This window comes from Tamandua tetradactyla, chromosome 16 (assembly GCF_023851605.1).
Source record: "Tamandua tetradactyla isolate mTamTet1 chromosome 16, mTamTet1.pri, whole genome shotgun sequence".
Lineage (NCBI taxonomy): Eukaryota > Metazoa > Chordata > Mammalia > Pilosa > Myrmecophagidae > Tamandua > Tamandua tetradactyla.
This window is the reverse complement of record NC_135342.1, coordinates 12,332,667-12,351,440: the sequence shown is the minus strand read 5'-3', so window position 1 is coordinate 12,351,440 and position 18,774 is coordinate 12,332,667. Positions and strand designations below refer to the sequence as shown.

The following is an 18,774-nucleotide window of genomic DNA, read 5'->3' as shown; positions in this document are numbered from 1 at the left end:
CAATCTCTGGGGAGAAAGCATTGCCTTGCAGATGCCTCGATTTTGGACTTCTCCCAGCCTCAGAAACATGAGCCATAAACTCCCATTGTTTAAGCCAACCTGTTGTACTGTATTTATTTCAGCAGCCGAGAAACTATGACACAGGTCAATCGTCATGTGGATGATTCCCCCAGTTCCACTTTGTCTTGTTCAGTCTTCTTTGGATACGTTTAGAAACATATTTAATAGGTTCCTCCATCTCTTGTATTTCCTTTAACCCAGCAGGTACATCTAAAAACTGTGTGTGCATGTATTCCTGTAATATATATGTTTGTATACATACATAATTTTGAGTTACAATGATAAGAAAACTTTGCTTTAAATATGCATATATTGGAAATATGCACTGAAGAACACATTTGGTCAACTTCCACTCCCAGATTTCAAGACTGACATTAAAGCTAAAATTATCATGATACAGTGGTATTGGCACAAAAAGAGGCCAATGGAGGGGTCAAGATGGCGGTTTAACAATGTGTGCATTTTACTTTTTCCTCCAGAACAACCACTAAATAACCAGAAACAGTACAGAACAGCTCCTGGGGCCATGTCAGAGACCAGACACACAGCATACCCCAGTCTGGACCAGCTGGACTGGCTGTGAGCCCCCCAAGAACCGTGAGTTCCCAAAGCTGTGGAGGCCGGTGCTCCTCCCCCACAGGCTGCTTCCAGAGGGGAAAGGAAAGGACTTTACCAAAAGCAGGGGCTGAGCACAATCAAACGCCAATTGGGTTATTAATTAACAAATTCTGACTACTAAAAATAGGCCCCCAGCTTAGGTGAACTTGGTCAAAGCGGAGGTTGCTCATTCTTGCCCTAGTGCCAAGGGGGCAGGGTTGACGGAAAAGGGGGAAAAAAAGAAGGAAACAGAGGTTTTTGTGGCTGCAGTTCTACAAAGGCTTGACTGCCTTTGGATATAGCGGCAGGACTTATCAGGCTGCAACTGCCCCAGGCATAGGGAGAAACAAGCTTGTTTGAGGGCTTATCTGGAGCTTGTGCCTTCCCCAGGGGAGGGGTGAAGCCCAACTCAGGTGGAATCCCTCCATCAAGGAATTCAGAAACCAGGGCTTGGTAATTAGAATCCATTAAAACCAGCCTACAACCTCTCCTCTGTCCCCACCACACCCCCAGCAGGGTGAGTCTGCCAAAGTTAAAGGTACCGCATCATCTTATGCTGGTGGGACCCGCAGGCAGACAAGCGCCACATACTGGGCAGGTTAAGAAAAACAGAGTCCAGAGACTTCACAGGAAAATCTTTCAACCTGCTGGGTCTCACCCTCAGGTAAAACTGACGCAGGTGACGCTTTCCTCCTGTTAGGAGGCCAGTTTGGTCTGGGAAAATCCGGCTGGGATCTGTAATATCTAAGTAGACCCTCCTAAGGGGGGGTGGGTGGGAAGGCACCATACAAGCAGGGCAAGAAACAAGAAAACAAGAACTGAAAAATTCTCTTCTGTTAAACAAAACCTAAGCTAGAGGTCAAGATAAAGCTGAACTGAATGTCAAAGAACAGATAGACAACAAATTCATCCAGCAAGAAAACCCTAGGTAAAACAAGTGAAAGCAATCTCCAGAATAAACTAATTAAGGTAATTAAATGCCTAGACGCCAGCAAAAAATAACAGATTTTTTTTATTTGGAAAAAAATTAAAAAAGGAAAATTGAAGATATGGCCCAGTCAAAGGAACAAACCAACAATTCAAATGACATGCAGGAGCTGAAACAATTAATTCAGAATGTACGAACAGACATGGAAAACCTCATCAAAAACCAAATCAGCAAATTGAGGGAGGATATAAAGAAGGCAAGGAATGAACAAAAAGAAGAAATCGAAGTCTGAAAAAACAAATCACAGAACTTATGGGAATGAAAGGCAAGGTAGAAGAGATGAAAAAAACAATGGAAACCTACAATGGTAGATTTCGAGAGACAGAACATAGGATTAGTGAATTGGGAGACGGAACATCTGAAATCCGGCAAGAAAAAGAAACTATAGGGAAAAAATGGAAAAATATGAGCAGGGACTCAAGGAATTGAAAGACAATATGAAGCGCATGAATATACGTGTTGTGGGTGTCCCAGAAGGAGAAGAGAAGGGAAAAGGAGGAGAAAAACTAATGGAGGAAATTATCACTGAAAATTTCCCAACTCTTATGAAAAACTTAAAATTACAGATCCAAGAAGTGCAGCATACCCCAAAAAGAATAGATCCAAATAGACATACTCCAAGACATTTACTAATCAGAATGTCAGAGGTCAAAGAGAAAGAGAGAATCTTGAAAGCAGCAAGAGAAAAGCAATCCATCACATACAAGGGAAGCCCAATAAGACTATGTGCAGATCTCTCAGCAGAAACCATGGAGGTGAGAAGACAGTGGGATGATATATTAAAAGAGAAAAACTGCCAACCAAGAATTCTATATCCAGCAAAATTGTCCTTCAAAAATGAGGGAGAAATTAAAACATCTTCAGACAAAAAATCACTGAGAGAATTTGTGACCAAGAGACCAGCTCTGCAAGAAATACTAAAGGGAGCACTAGAGACAGATACGAAGACAGAAGAGAGAGGTGTGGAGAAGAGTGTAGAAAGGAAGACTATGAGTGAAGGTAAAAAGAAGGAAAATTAGATATGACATATAAAATTCAGAAGGCAAAATAGCAGAAGAAAGTACTACCCATGCAGTAATAACACTGCATGTTAATGGATTAAACTCTCCAATCAAAAGACATAGTCTGGCAGAATGGATTGAAAAACAGGACCCATCTATATGCTGTCTCTACTCAAAGGAAATGAGGGCAAGGACACATATGGACATTTACACACCAATGTCTATAGCAGCATTATTTACAATTACCAAGAGATGGAAGCAGCCAAAATGTCCATCAACAGACGGTTGGCTAAACAAACTGTGGCATTTACATAGGATGGAATATTATGCAGCTGTAAGACAGAATAAAGTTATGAAGTATGTAACAACATGAATGGACCTTAAGGACATTATGCTGAGTGTGATTAGCCAGAAACAAAAGGACAAATACTTTATGGTCTCACTGATATGAATTGACATTAGTGAATAAACTTGGAATATTTCGTTGGTAACAGAGACCATCAGGAGATAGAAATAGGGTAAGATATTGGGTAATTGGAGCTGAAGGGATACAGATTGTGCAACAGGACTGAATATAAAAACTCAGAAATGGACAGCACAATATTATCTAACTGTAATACAATTATGTTAAAACACTGTATGAAGCTGCATATGAGAATGATAGAAGGAGGAGGGCTGGGGCATAAATGAAATCACAAAGAAAGATAGACGATAAAGATTGAGATGGTGTAATCTAGGAATGCCTAGAGTGTATAATGATAGTGACTAAATGTACAAATTTTAAAAATGTTTTTGCATGAGGAAGAACAAAAGAATGTCATTACTACAGTGTGCTGAAAATAGATGGTAATTAATATCTTAAAATTTCAACTTATGTGTTGTTAAAGAAAAAAATGTTTATTTGGTACAAATTTGCACTTTGACTAGTGCATCTCCTAATATAACTTATGTAGATAGTTGGTTGAACACCTTAAGTACCTGGAACTTTGTATAGGACATGAGATTTTGTTGGTTTGTCCAGGTGATGCCCTGATGAATCCCAGAGTGATTTGATCAGTGAGTGGAAAAGTATTTGCAAAGTCCCCTTCCGGGAATGGTGAGAATGGGAGAAAACTCAACTTCCCCAAGTTGAATTCTTGATATCCTCACAAGCAGTGTGGACAACCAAAGCTATAGGCTGAGCCCCCAGTCTTGGGGTTTGTTCATATGAAACTTAAACCCACAGGGGATAGGTCAAGCCTACATAAAATCAGGCCTAAGAGTCATCCCCAAGAGAACCTCTTTTGTTGCTCAGATGTGGCCTCTCTCTCCACCCAACACAGCAAGCAGACTCACCACCCTCCCCCTGTCTACGTGGGACATGACTCCCAGGGGTGTGGATCTTCCTGGCAGCATGGGAGAGAAATCCCAGAATGAGCTGAGACTCAGCATCAAGGGATTAAGAAAACCTTCTCGACCAAAAGGGGGAAGAGTGAAATGAGACAAAGTGGCAATGGCTGAGAGATTCCAAATGAGTCGAGAGGTTATTCTGGAGGTTATTCTTACGCATTAAGTAGATACCATCTTGTTATCCAAGATGTAATGGAGAGGCTGGAAGGAACTGCCTGAAAATGTAGAGCTGTGCTCCAGTAGCCATGTTTCTTGATGATGACTGTATAATGATATAGCCTTCACAATGTGACTGTGTGATTGTGAAAACCTTGTGTCTGATGCTCCTTTTAGCTACCTTGTCAACAGATGAGTAGAACATAAGGAATAAAAATAATTAATAGGGGGAACAAATGTTAAAATAAATTTAGTTTGAAATGTTAGTGATCAATGAAAGGGAGGGGTAAGGGGTATGGTATGTAAATTTTTTTTCTGTTTTTGTTTTATTTTTCTGTTGTCTTTTTATTTCTTTTTCTGAATTGATGCAAATGTTCTGGGAAATGATTATGATGATGAATATGCAACTATGTGATGATATTGTGAATTGCTGAGTGTATGTGTTGGGAATGTTTGTGTTTCTTTCTCGTAATTTTTTTTAATTAATAAAAAATTTTTTAAAAAATAAAATAAAATTTAACGTTTGACATGAAAAAAAAAGAGGACAATGGAACCCAAAACAGGTTCCCGAAACAGACCTATATATACACAGTCACATAGCTTATGGCTAAGACTTAACCACAATTTGGTGGGAGAATAGAAGATCTTTTTCAATAAATAGTGCTGCCCATCTGGAAAAAATGACCCTGGATCCCTATCTACAACAACAATTCAAGACGGACCACAGACCAACATTTGAAAGGTAAAATTATAAAGCTATTAGAATAAAACAGACTATCATCATGACTGCAGGATAAAGGGTTTTTAAATAGGACATGAAAAGCAGTAAGCATTTAAAAATGGACAAATTGGGCTCCGTTAAAATGAAGAAATTTTATCCATCAAAAGATACCTTGCTCCCACAACCTGGGAGAAGATGTTTCCAGCACCTCCATCTGACAAGCCTCATATCCAGAACATATAAAGAGCTCCCATGAATCAATAAGAAAAAGACCAATGCTTTATTACAAAAACCGGTCTTCCCCTAGCTTCTCTGGGCCCTCTTGTCCCTGCTTCTTTGTCCTGTTCCCTCTCTGTTTCCTCTCACCTGGAGGAGAATTTGGTTTCCCAGGCACTGGAGGGCAACTGTATATAGTGGGATTTCAGGATAGGGACATTAGGAGGTATTTTTCCTGAGATGTTTCCTTGCTACCACATCTGTCATCACCTAGAAAAGTATTCTGACACCCACGCCTCTCTGCAGGAGGCCAGGCTTCTCATTAACCTCCACACCATCTCTAGTTCACCTTATTTCAAGTTCAATTACGTTTATTTCAAACTCTCTTCTCATATATGTTATGACTTATCCCCACACTGGCTCTCTATCATGGGGTCTCCTTTGTCTCCCTTCCCTTTTTGCCTGCAATGGCTTCTGATACACCTGCTTTGTTTCGTTCCAGATTTTTAATTTATTTCTCGTAAATAGGTTCAACCCCCTGATACCTTCATTATCTTCGTTAATTACCCAGCCTCCATACAGAGCTTATTATATGCCGGGCGCTTTTCTAAGCACTTTTCATAAGCTAACTTACTTGAAGCTCACAACCATCATTTTGCATATCTGGCCCAGAGAGGGGCATTCACTCACCCAGGGTCACACAGCTCAGAGGTGGCAGAGCCAAGGCTTTGGAGCCAGGCTGCCTGGCTCTTCCTTGTTGTATCAGGTTTCTGTAGCTTCTGTCACAAATGACTGCAAACCCCGTGGCTTAAAACCACACATATTTATTATCTTACTGTTCTGGATGTGAGAAGTCTGAAACGCATCTCAGTGGACCAGAATCAAGACTGGTTCCCTCTGGAGGCTCTGGGGGGTGGGGGTGAGGTCCATTTCCTGGCCTTTTACAGTTTCTAGAGGCCGTCCAGAGTCTTTGGACACCTCCAGTCAGCAACTGCATCCCTCCAATCTCTGCTTCCGTCATCCCTTCTCCATCTCTGACTCTGACCCTCCTGCTTCCTTCATTTCTTCACAAAGACACTGTGATGTCATTGGGCACGCCCAGATAAGCAAAACAACCCACCACCTCAACATCCTTCACTTCCTCACATCTGCACAGTCCCCTTTGCCATATAAGGGAATAGTTCCGGGGGGGCATCTTTGGGGGACAATTATTCTGCCCCCCCCACCTGCTGTGTCCGGCCAGGGTTATTACAGGTGATACTGTCAGAAGCAATCGTGGGCAAATCCCTGCGTGGAGATATGCACGTACATACATCTTATTGTGATAACATATACAACATAAACTGTCCCTTCAATCATTTTTAAGAAGACAATTGAGCGACATTCATACATTCACATTACGGTGCCACCATCCATCACCAAATCATTTCCAGACCCCAAACAGAAATCCTGTACTCACTAAGCCTTAACTCCTCCTTCCCTACCCCCACCCCAGCCCCCAGGAATCTATATTCTAGTTTCTGACTTTGAATTTGCTCATTCCAATTCATTCACACAACTGAGGTCAGACAATATTTGCCCCTTTGTGTCTGGTTAGTTTTGTTTAATGTGTCTTCAAGGTGATTCCAAGTTGTCACAGGTATCAAAACTTCATTCCTTTTTATGGCCGAGTAATATTCCACGGCGTGTATAGACCACATTTTGTTGATCATTCATCTGACAATGGACAGGGGTTGTTTCCCACCTTTTGCCCGCTGTGCATGACGCTGTGATGAACGTCGGTGAGCAAGGGTCTGTCTGAGCCCCTGCTTGCACATCTCTGGGATAGACCCCAAGGACTGGAATTGTTGGGTCCTATGGTAACTCTACATTAAGATTTCTTGAGGCTCCTGGAAGTATATTTCAATCTCTTCTTGGGTAAATTTAGAAGCAAGAGCTCCCAGGACTGGGGTCCCTGAACCTCACCCCTGCTGCCCCCACCCCCGTCACTTCAGCACCTCTGAATCCCACATCAGATGCTCAGTCTCCTGACCTGTCCAAGGATGTCCCTCAACAGAGCCCTGCCCCCTGCTCCACCCCCCACCCGCAGGGACAGCAGCGCCCATAGGGGCGTGAGCTCTTTGGAGGGTGCCGGTGTGGTGTCGGTACATGTACTATTTTCCTCCACTTCTCACAGCAACCCGAGCCAGGGGCTACTATTACCCCCACTTTACAGATGGGGAAACCAAGGCACAGAATCGGAGAGGATGAAAACCTGGCCCCAGTGCCTTCCCTCCTAGTCCTTGTTGTGTGTCAAAAGGAAGCAGATGAGGAACTTGTTCTGGAAAAGAAAAGGCCTTGGGGCACGTGAGAGAGGGTGAGAGCCTTTGATGTGAGGTGGAATGAGGGTCTCTAATGTGGGAGGCAGAGGGGCTCAACCTGCCTCCCAGGGGGCATCTGGAAACCTTTTTTGGGGTTGGCATGCCTTGGGGAGAGGTGTTGCTGGCATGCGGGGGGGGATGCCGCTGAAGCCCCAAGGGAGAGGACAGCCAGACCCACAAAACCATCCAGCTCAAAATGCCAATAAGGCCAAGGGTGGGAGACCCTGGTGTAGGGGCTTCACTTAGGGACAGTAACCCCAGCTCTTCCCGCAAAGGGATGCTTCTGAGACACGTGCTAACCCATGGGAAGTTCTCCCAAAGGAGCCTCATTTCTTAGAAACATGCAAAGAATTGAGCTACTGCTCTGCTTCTACGGGTCTGCAAAGGGCCCAGCACACAGTAGGTGCTCAATTAACATGTCCTGAATAAATCTGGAGGGGTACACAGGGGCCCTGCAGTCGGGCTTCCTGGCTTCGAATCCTGGTACTTCTACTCCCTGGCTGTGCAACACTGGGAAAGAGGCTTGACCTCTCTATGCCCACCCACTCACCTGTGAAATGTGGGTGGTTTAATGGCCCCTGTGGCCAAGACTTGTTGGGAGAATTAAATGAGTGGATCCTGCGCATTGTGAGTGCTATACACATGTAACTATTATATTTATTCCTTCATCCCCTGCCCGCCTTCTAGGCCCTTCACAGCAGGGACCTCCTGTGTCTTACTTGCCCCAACATCACCAGTGCCAAACACAGGGCCTGAGTTCTAGAACGTTCTGTGATAAATACGTGCATGGATGAATCCCTTCCTTGCCAGTCCCCATTCCCATATTCTTTGGCCACTTTGTTGCTTTTGCCGAGACATCATTGGGCTCCTACTGTGTGCTCTGCCTGGTGACAAGGGCGTTGGGAGCCTTGTTTCAGGGACGACCTCTCTTTTTCACAGATGAGACGACTAAGGTGCTTTCTCTCACTTTAGTTTTGCTTTTCTAGAACTTCACATAAAAAATCATTCTGCATTTTGTCTCACATTTGACGTCCCTTACTTAGCATCGTGTTTCCAAAACTCGTTGTTCACGGATCAGGAATGTGTTCCTTTTTCACGGTCGGGTAATATTCCACTGTTTGGCCATCCCACCGTGTGTTTATCCATTCGCCACGGGATGGACATGTGGTGGTTTCCTGTTTGAGGCTATTATGAAGAATGCTGTTATGAACACATGTGTACAAGTCTTTGTGCAGGCAGAAGTTGTCATTCATCCTGGGGAAATATTGAGGAGTGGGCTCTGCTATCAGGTCAGAGAAGAGGGGTGACTCACCTGGGGCCACCAGCTGGGAAGGAGCTGGGCTCCAGGTCCGAATGAAGCTCAGACACCAAAGATGGTTTCTCTGGCCCAAGAGGAGGAGAGAGGCCAGTCCTCAAGGGACCCCCATTTCCCTCATTCCCTCCCAAACAAAACCAGGGAGGATCAGGTAGCCCCCGCCAATCACCATGAGGGAGAAACAAGACTGGGTTGGGGAGGAAAAGCCCAGGTCACAGCCAGAAAATGAGAAGGCTGAGCAATGCCAAGGGTACGGTGCTCTTGTGGATGGGGACAGCTTATTGGGGAGAAGAGCCCAAGTCAAATCAGCCCAGGGCATCAGGTCCTTTGTAGACACTGTGCTATACACATCGGTGTACAAGTATCTGTCTGTTCACACTTTTCTTGGGTATACACCTAGAAGAGGGATTTCCAGGTCAAATAGTAATTCTCCATTTAACTTTTTGAAGAACCACCATATTGCTTTCCACAATGGCTGCACCATTTTACATTTCCACCAGTAATGCCCAAGAGTTCCAATTTCTTCAGATCCTCACCGACACTTATTTTCCATGTTTTAAAATAAGAGTCATCCTTGTGCTTGCAAAATGGCATCTCATTGTGGTTTTAATTTGCATTTCCCTAATAGCCGATGATGTTGAGCATCCTTTCACGTGTTTATTGGCCATGCATATCTCTTCTTTGGAGAAATGTCTATTTGATTCCTCTGCCCATTTTTAAATTGGGTTGTATGTCTTTTTGCTGTTGCATTGTAAAAGTCTTTATATGTTCTGGATATTAAACCTGATTCCAATATATGGTTTGAAACTATTTTCTCCCATCCTGTAGTTTGTTTTTCCACTTTTTAAATGATTTCCTTTGATGCAGCACTTTCTAATTTGATGAAATCACATGTATTTACTGCTTCTTTTGATGCTTGTGCTTTTGGTGGCATGACTGAGAATCCACCACCGAATCTCAGGTCATGGAGATTTGGTTCTATATTATCTTTGAAGAGTTTTATAGCTTTAGCACTTATATTTAGGTCCTTGATCTACTCGGAGTTGATTTTTTTCGTATGTGGTGTGAGGTAGGGTTCTAACTTCATTCTTCTGCATGTGGATTTCCAGTTCTCCCCAGCACCATTTGTTGAAGAGACTATTCTTTCCCCACTGCTTGCACTCAGCGCCTTCATCAAAACTCAGTTGGGGCCACAGAGGTGTGGGTTTCTTGGTCTTTTTAATGATCCACCAATACCCACCTCTTGTTCAGCAAATGGGCTGCCAACAATATGGTGTAAGGGATCCCCTGGGGTGGCTTGGGGGTCTCACAGGACTCCTTCTTTCTGCTCCCCCATCCCCCACTGGTCCAACCCTCAGTTCCCCTGAACATCCAGGAAGGCCCAGCTCTCTGTTCAAGGGCAGGAGGGAGGGAGGGACGGATATGTCTGGAGGTGGGTGGGTGGCAGGCAGGTGGGGACTGCAGGACCCAAGCCCTTCCCTCCGGCTCTGGGCTCCAACTCCCACACCCCACTCCAAGCCTGCTGCCTGCCCACTTTCACCCTTCCACCTTCCTGGGAACCCCATTGTCGTTCCTGGCCCTGACTCTCTCTGGGGCCACCCCAAGGCTGCCTTCCTCTGGACGCACAGAGAGATGGGGCTGGGGGGCACAGAGGCAGGGGTGGGACCTGATAACAATGCAGCGAACGGGGGTGGGGGTAAAGAGCAGTGGGAGTGGAGCTAGAGAAAGGGAGCAGGGGGCATCCAGAGGCAGGCCAGATCGAGCCACAGTAAGATAGAAGGACTGGAGGCAGAGATGGACGGAGAGAGGGATGCAGACAGAGTGAGGTAGACATATTGACAGGTTCTCCTTTTCACTCTCTGAGCAAGTCTCTTCCCTCGCCCTGTCCATTTTTCCTGCCCACACATCTGCTCAACGTGGTTGCTGTTTTTCTGCCCTCCCCCATCCTGCAGCCCCTGTCCACCTGGCTTTGTCCCTGCCTCCCAGCCCCCCGCCCTGCCTCTCTCCACCATTCTCTGCCCGCACCCCCAGCACCCCATTCCCTCCACTCCGTCTCCACCCTGCATCCCCCGCCTGACTCTCTGTGCACAGAAAGAGAAAAGCACACCGTCCTACCGAGATGTGGAAAGGGAGGGAAGGGGAGTCAAATTTGGGCAGAGAAAGGGACAGAGAAGGAAATGGAGATGGGTCCGGGAAGGGATGGCCACAGAGAGAGAAGCGGACGCAGAGATGGATGAAGCTGCAGACAAGTCCTCAGGGAGACAGGACAGAGGTCCAATGGCAGGTGGAGCCGGACAGAGGCGACCACCCTGCACCACCACCCACACCAGCTCTCAGCCTGACATACAGGGTCACACTAGGCACAGCCCCTGCTGGCCTCGCCCGCCCGATCCCACAGCCCCGCCACCCGCCTTTGGCTCTAGCAACCCTGGACTCCCAGGGCACCCCCCCACCATGGCCAGTGTCCCTGAAAGCTTTAAATTTGTGTTGCATTTTCTCTGCTGCTGGCATCCAAGCAGTCCTTTGGACCAACTCCTCATCTATAAGACTCAGCTCAGATGCTTTCCCTAACCCCCACCCCCACCCCTACCCCAGGGCCTCAGGGACTTTCGCTGCTCTTAAAACACCCAACTTCAGCTCCTCATTCTTTGCAGAACTGTGAGCAATGCCAGGTCAGGTTGAGGTTTTCCTGGCTTTCCGGTTCTGAGGACATGGGCTACGGGCCCTGGTGACTCAGACTCGGATGCCCACCCCAGACAGCCCCCCTACCTCTGGGCACACCAGCCTCCCTCCCCAGCCCTCAGGGATCTCATTTGGAAAGTGAGGATGACAAGTTCAACCTGACCAGGTCCTTAACCACTCACTGCCCTAACCCCAGGGCGATGCGCCTTCAGTCCTCTCCCCGCTTTCATTGTGGGTCTTTAACCCACCGAGTTTATCTCGCCGAGGCACTAGAAGGGTGGGTCAGCAGCTAATCATGACAATCGATGTTCACTGGCAGGTTCCACGGGCGGGCCCAGGCTGGGGGCCAATCGTGGGCAATCTCGGTGAACGCTCCCGTCCGCACTGCGCCCGAGGTGCAGATGGGGAAACTGAGAGTGCGACAAGGGGACGTCGCTGGGTCCAGGTCGCACTGCATGGCAGAGGTCTGATCTTCTCGGGTCTCCCTGATAGGTCCTTCTGCCAGCTTCACTGCTAATAGCCTGCCCTGCCACCTTTTTCCCAGGACCACCCTTTGGCCTTGGGGTGTCTGGGAAGTTACGTCCCACCGGCCCCCCCTGCACAATCCCTGATCAACTCGGGGACTGCAGCAGCACGTCTCCAAACACGGTGCCCCGCACCGCCGTGTCCCAGTGTTCGCAGCCTCATGTTCCTCCCCTGTTCCAACTGGCCACATCATGCCAGCTTCCCACCTCGTCTTTCAAGACACCGGCAGCTCCTGCTTCCTTCCCTTGAAATGCTCACTCCTGGGGACCCTGAGTGGCCAAGTGAGAAGAAGTCTGGCCTCCCCATTGGGGAGACGACCTGCAAGGGCAGGTGCTAAGACCGCACGAGGGGTGAGAGAGAATCAGCTAGATGCTCTGGCAGCTGGCCCAGCCTCATGGCCATTCCCACCAAGGGCCAGGCATATCCGAGTGGGCCATCGTGGAGGTTCCTGCTCCTGGGGTTCCCTGTGGCTGCAGCCAATGGCCCGTGGAGCTGCAGCACGGCCCAGCCCAGCCAACTAAGAGTATAGACAGTTATTGTTCTAAGACTATGGTTTGTTTGTTGGAGGTGGGGTGGGGGGTGGGGATGTTATGCATCAGAGTGAACCAAAGCAGGCTGCATGCCTCCAGGTGGGAAAGACCCACGTGGCTGATGGCCCGGAACTCCCCAGGGGCCCAGGCCGAGGCTGGGACTTCGCTAAGGGTGCCTGGCTCCCTGTCTTCTTCTTCCCCTTGGTTGTGCTGTTTCCCGCACTTCCCTGCCGGGTCCTCTTTTACTGGCCCACAAATCTAACCGCAGGGTCTGCTTCCAAGAGAATATGACCTCCTACACCACCTTTTGATTTTCTCGCCTTTGATTAGAATCTGGGGGTCTGGCACCCTTCTGCTCCCTCTCCGCTCTTCCTTGCTCCTCCCCCGCATCCAAACCAGCAAAGCCCACCTCCTAGAGTTCCACAGGCAGCCAGCTAATCAGGGGGGTGAGGGAAGGAAGGCGGGAATGAAAACATCCAGGACGTCTTGGAAGGAAGCAGCAAGCGGCTTGTTGGCTTTGGTCAGCAGCAAACGGAGCCCCCTCCCCCTCTGCCACCAGCCCGGTGCCCACGGAGGGGGCTGGGATAGAGGTCCTGCAGGTAAAGGCGTGGCAGGTGGCAGGTGGGAGGTCAGCAGCCCCTCAGGGGGCCAGGAGGGGGTGGGGCTGTCTCTGGTGGGAGGGGCTGCACTGACGGGGCTTGGCCCCTCCCTTAGGGTGGGGGGGTTGTGCTCTGTGACCGCCCCACCCCCACCCGTTCTCGGTGTCTGGAAACCCCGGAGCCCGTCACCACGGATCCCCCAGGACGTCCCACAGCCGGGGGCCGCTGGAGTCAGAGAAGTCAGCAGAGAAGATGCTCGGGGCTGGGGGGTCGCAGGCCAGCGGGGGACCCCCACTCAGCGCCTCCAGCCAGTCCAAGGAGTCCATGGCACCCCTGGGAGCAGGGGACGGGGAGTTCGCGGGGGACGGGAATGAGGAAGAGAAGACAGACGAGAAGCCTTCAGAGTCCGGGGAGGGGGAGAGCACGTCGAAGGAGCCGGGGAAGTCCAGGGGGATGGGGGGCAGCGGGTCTGCGGGGGGAAAGGATGGAGCGGAGCTTAGGAGAGCTGCGGGGCGTGCCCCCTCCTCCCTCGGACCCGGGAGTCCAGAATCTCAACCTTCTCCTCCGTGTGGACCCCCAACTCCGATCTCCCCCAAATCAGAAGTCCGTCTCTTACCTGCAGGTTCCACCGGATCCTCCAGGATGTCATCGATGCCCCGGTTCGGAAGCAGCTGCGGACCGGCAGAAGCCGCGTGAAGCCGGAGCTCCGGCCCAGATCCTAACCCGAGACCCCCCAGCCCCGCCTGAGCCCGCGCTCTCTCTCACCTGTGCCCTCCGGATCGCTTCCTGCAGCTCCTCCTCCAGAGTCAGGGCCGCCGAGGCGGGTGCCGAGGAGGGGGTCGAGGCTGCAGCCGGAGCCGGAGCCGCCGCGAGGGTTCCCGGGACGCGCGGTGGAGGCGGTCCGCCAGACGCTGGACTGGAACCCGGCTTAACCTAGAAGCGCGAAGGGGCGGGGCCGTCAACCACGCCCACCTGATACGGCCCCACCCCCTCGGTTTGTCCTGGCCCCGCCCTCAGAGACCTGCCTTTGGCCTTGCTCCCTATTCTCTCATGGAGCTTAGGCTCCACCCCTCCACGCTCGGAACCACGCCCCTCGCTTCCGAGGCCCCGCGCACTTCATTGGCTACTCTTTTTTTAAACTCCCCGCCTCTTCCCGCTTTGTTTCCTCCTCATTGGCCCGCACGCGCAAAGCCCCGCCCCTTCCCCGCCCTCACCGAGCCCTGCCGCCGGGCGGGTCCCAAAGCCTTGGGCCTGATCCGCGGCCAGGGAGCCCCGGCGGGACGGTCTTCGGGCCGCGATTTGTGCCGCTCGCGGGACGGAGCGCCACCGCGCATGCGCTCCAGGAGCATCGACTTGGTCCCCGACACCGGGAGGCCCCTCAGGCGCAGCTGCTGCCGGAGCTCCGATACCTGGGGCGGGCGGCGTGGGGAGAGGCCGTGCTGGGTGGGCTCCCTCGGCTCAGGGAAACCGGGAGAGGAGGGACTGGGGGTCCGGACTCTGGGGACCCTAGAAGGGATGGGACTGGCCACCCGGCCTCCTGGGCTTCCGTTGAGGCAAAGGCTGCGGGGCTCGCCGCCTGGGCCCCACCGAGGGAGAGGACCAGCCTGGGAAGTTCGTCCCCAACTCACTGTCAGCTCCTCCAATTTAAGGGTCTGAAGTTCCAGCTTGGGTGTGGGGGGCGAGGGGCTGGGGTCTCCCTGTGGGGAGGGAGTGAGGGGAGTGGGCTTCATCCTGGCGACAGTCCTGAGGGGCAACAAAGGTTAGGAGGGGCAGAGAGAGAAAAGGCATTCCGGGGCCCTGAAGGACAGAGGCTCAAGATGCAGGAAAATGAGGGCGCAGAATTTCTGGGTCTCTGAGGGAGCAGACCCAGCGGGGCTAGATTCCGGCCCCTGGGGGAGGGGAACTGGGGGCTCAGACTCTTGGGTCTCAGGCCTGGACTCCCGGGTCCCGATGGGCAGGGGGCTGGTGGGGGGTGTGTGGCTTAACTCCTGGGTTCTGGGGGACCTGGGGGCCCGGACATCTGGGTTCTGGGTTCTGGGGCTGCTGGGTGGCAGGCCCGGTCTCCCCTGATCTTTGGACTCTGGGTTTGAGGGAGAAGGATGGTGGGGGCGCTGAGCTTCTAGGTCCCGGGAGAACAGAATCATGCAGAGGGGGAGTACATACCTGGGATGTGACTGCTGGGAGTTTGTCCCTTCCCGTGACCCTGGGGGTCCCAGGGCTGCCCCCTTGGCCTGGGTGTCTGCCCCAGACCTCTGCCCAGGCTCGGGGGGCATGTACTGGTGGTATGTCAAGTTGCCCCGAGGCTTGGACTCCCTCCAACGTTGGGCAATCTTGGGAGACTCCTGAAAAAGGAGGTAGGGTGACATATCCTTCAGCTTGGGCCCCACCTTGGGTCCCAGAACTTCAAGCAAAGGAACCAAAGGGGCATCAGCATCAGGGACAAAGACCAAGGCTAGATCCTCAGGGGGACTTCCTCTCACTCCGATCTTCAGACTCACCTTTTTGGGGGACCTCCAAGAGCAGTATCCTGGCTCAGGGTGCAGGACCCCTGGGCTGAGGAGGAAAGGGCCGGGGCTCGGGCATGAGGCTGGGGCGGGGGCCAGAGCCAGGCCTGAGGCCGAGATCCACGGGTCCTGATCCGAGACTGGAGAGAAGGCGAAGGAGCCTGAGGGGCCTGCAGGCAGCGAGCCAGGCAGGGAGGACAGCTCTGTAGGAAGGAAGCTGCGGGAGGGCCGGCCCAGGGCCCTGACAAGTGGGGGGGAACTTGGGACTCCAACTCCCAGATATGAGGGCAGAGGGGCTGGGGCTCCAAACTGCTGCATTCTCTGCGGTCAGTGAGGATCACAGATTTCTGGGTTTTGCCTGGACAGGGTTTGTGGGGCTTGGTAGAAGCTGAAAGCCACATCCAAGGATTCTTATATATGGCAGGAGTGGAGTGTGGGACTCCAGTCCTCTCGGAAGAAACACATCTGGATTCATGCATCTCCTTGGGGTGGGAAAGTTGGAGAGCGGGAAGCTGGGCTACTGGGGTGCAGTAGCTGGGGACCTGGACTCCTGGGTCCTCAGGGGAGGACAGGATTGGATTTCTGTGTATCCTGCTGAGGAGCGGGAACCAGCACAGGGCATCTGGCAGCCATACTCCAGGGAGCCCCAGGGGAGTGGGGTCACCATCCCCTTTCTTTCGGGGCCCACAACTTACTTAGGTCCTGAGAGCGTCTGTGGATCCGCAGCTGGAGGACTGTGGGGAGGGGGGGGAGGAGGGAGGTGGGAAGAGGAAGGCGGGAAGGGAGGGGGCCCAGGAGCCCAGCCTGGCGAGCTAGCCTGCGCTGCAGCTGTTGGTGGGACCCGCGTGCCCGGCCCCCTTACACGCCCTGTGCAGGCGGGTGGGCGGGCAGCCTGCTCCCTTTCCCGGGCCTCCCGCCTGCTCCCTGCCAGCGCAGCGCCGAGGGCCAGAGGAGCGTTCTGGGGCTAGGAGCCAGCCACATCCAGGCAGGAGGCCGCCCTGCCCCCAGTTCCACCTGCCCCTTCACGAGCAGTGTGTGCCAACCCCCCTGCCTGGCTCCCCACCTCCCTGCAAAATCGCCATCTTGGCGGCCTGGCCCATTGGCCCCTCCCCTCCTTTGATACACTCACCCTACTTTGCACAAGCTGGCTCCCTCCTGGGCCACCTTTGACCCTTGTCCCACTCACCCCCTTTACATACCCACCCACACTGCACATCTCCCGCGCCCCCAGTTTTCAGAGACTTCACTGCACACTTCTCATCTTTGGCTCACCCTGTCTCAGCCCCTATCCTGACACATCAACACGCTATGTGCACATTTGGCTTTGGAGCAAGGATCTCCCTTTGCACATCTCGCCACTACTCCACACGTGTACCCTTTTGCATACTCCCTGCTCTTTGGTTACTGCTGTCTTTGCATCCACCCAACCATATAAAAAATGCACACTCTGCACACTTACGAGGTATCCCCCAGTTCTCCCAGGAACTCACTTGCACACATTTCACCTGCCCTGAAACCTAAAACAGCTGTCACAGCTGGAGGGTCTGTTGCCTCTCAGTTGTGCTCCCACTCTCATACTCACTCCAAGACCCCACTCTGCACACGTGTCAGTGTTCCTTGTTCCTTTCCAGGGTCTGGCCCCACCCCCCATCAGCAGTCCACTCCCTGTTGAACACCCAGTGAGCCACCACAGCTCCCTCCCTTGCTGGGGACTCCTTTACACACAAGTGACCTTTTGCACAGAAAGCATGGGCCTCATGGATCCTGTTGTTCCCCACTCCTGACCCCTCCCTTGCACACTCCCAGGAAAGAGCATTCCCAGGACCCCCTTCCCACTCGTGCAGAGAAGCCTCTCACCAGAACGGAACTTGGAGCGAATGATTTGGGAGCGCTGGGAGGAAGCCGCCAGGGTCATTGCCAAGGCCGGGATGGGGACCTGCACTGGGGGAGGGAGGGCACCCCACGGGGGCGGGGGGAGCGGCAAGGTCAGAAGTCCCAGGCCACCCCTGCAGGTGAACTCAGCAGGATTAAGGCCTGCGGGAGGTAGGAATGGGAGAGGCCTTGAGCTATAACTTCTGGATCCCCGGGGAGGAGGCGCTGGGGGCCCGGACTCCTGGGTCGGGGGCAGGGGACCCCCAGGGCCAGTTAAGGGCCAAAACTCTGGGTCCTCTGAGGGGAATGGAATCTAAGAGCCTTGCTCTTGAAGGGCAAAGGGGACCCAGCAGGTCCAGGGGACTGGAAGGGTCTCTGCCTCCTAAATCTGAGAAGGGGGTGGTGAGTGCTAGCCCCCGGAGTTTGTGGGGTAGGAACTGGGACCAGGGAGGTGACAAGAGTTCAGGAGGGTCTCCCCACCCCCGCCCCCACCCCAGGGGCCTCTCACCAGGTGGGCTCAGCTCAGCTGTGCTGTGGGGCGGGTAGAGTCCTGCGGTCTGAGCTGGAGGCGCAGGCCCCGCCCCAACAACCTGAGACCGCCTCGGACCCCCCTTCCAGGGGCGTGCCCGCCGCCGGTGGAGTAGGGCGGGAGCACGGGCTGGGGCGGGGCGCCGTCGGGGTTCCCTGCCTCGCTCCTCCTCCTTACCCTGGGGCTGCGGGGTCGGGCGGGGCGGCGGCGGGAGGAGTGACAGTAGCAGGTGCCTGGGGAGGGGCGCAGGGTGAGCAGCAGCGGCAGGTGGTCGCGTCCCGGCCTTGCCGGCAGGTGGCACCTGTCGCCTACTTTTTCCCTGACGCAGCAGCCGGAGTCGGGTTCAGGGGAGTGAAAAGTTCAAACTGGAGACCCAGACTCCTAGGTCTAACGGAGGAGGGGGCTGGGAACAGGGACAAGAGGTGTCGGGAGTCAGCGATGTCCCCAGTAGGCAGAAGATGGCACAGAGGACGTCACCAGGGCGGGCCTAGATACAGGACGGAAAGGTCCAGGAGAGGGCTGGGAGCCCGGACTCCTGGGTCACAGAGGGGAGGGGGCTGGAATATGACTTTTGGGGTGGGAGGGACAGAGGGCTAGTTCCCAACGACAGCGCCGAGGGCCGGGGCGTGGAGGCTCCATTGCTCTTAGGTTGGATTACACGCAAGGCGCCAAGCTGAGGCCGTGGCTATAAATACCTCCTCGGACTCGGCAGGGGCCTATCGCTCCAGGC

At 52.5% G+C, this 18,774-nt stretch overlaps 1 protein-coding gene across 2 annotated transcripts; it reads right to left on the bottom strand.

The window, feature by feature from the left end:
- Positions 1-13,026: 13,026 nt before the first annotated feature.
- Positions 13,027-18,078, bottom strand: MAMSTR (MEF2 activating motif and SAP domain containing transcriptional regulator). 2 transcript variants are annotated; one of them, XM_077133573.1, is made up of 10 exons: positions 18,024-18,078; positions 17,501-17,579; positions 16,339-16,377; positions 15,638-15,846; positions 15,303-15,481; positions 14,768-14,882; positions 14,354-14,548; positions 13,905-14,072; positions 13,756-13,810; positions 13,027-13,608 (listed from the first exon to the last, which is right to left on the bottom strand). In XM_077133573.1, the coding sequence occupies exons 2-10, from the start codon at positions 17,556-17,558 to the stop codon at positions 13,325-13,327; spliced, it is 1,302 nt and encodes a 433-aa protein (XP_076989688.1). In that variant the 5' UTR covers positions 17,559-17,579; positions 18,024-18,078; the 3' UTR covers positions 13,027-13,324. The 2 variants fall into 2 exon arrangements, with proteins under 2 accessions (XP_076989688.1, XP_076989689.1); XM_077133574.1 differs by having other exon boundaries at positions 17,501-17,584; positions 18,024-18,071.
- Between the last annotated feature and the right edge of the window lie 696 nt (positions 18,079-18,774).

Bases quoted from the DNA above. Each gene is read 5' to 3' on its own strand.
- MAMSTR (XM_077133573.1), bottom strand. From the start codon at position 17,558: ATGACCCTGGCGGCTTCCTCCCAGCGCTCCCAAATCATTCGCTCCAAG. The intron at 15,847-16,338 runs GTAAGTTGTGGG...TCCTTCCTACAG, and splicing joins CAGACGCTCTCAGGACCTAA to AGCTGTCCTCCCTGCCTGGC. The intron at 15,482-15,637 runs GTGAGTCTGAAG...CTCCTTTTTCAG, and splicing joins CTTGGAGGTCCCCCAAAAAG to GAGTCTCCCAAGATTGCCCA.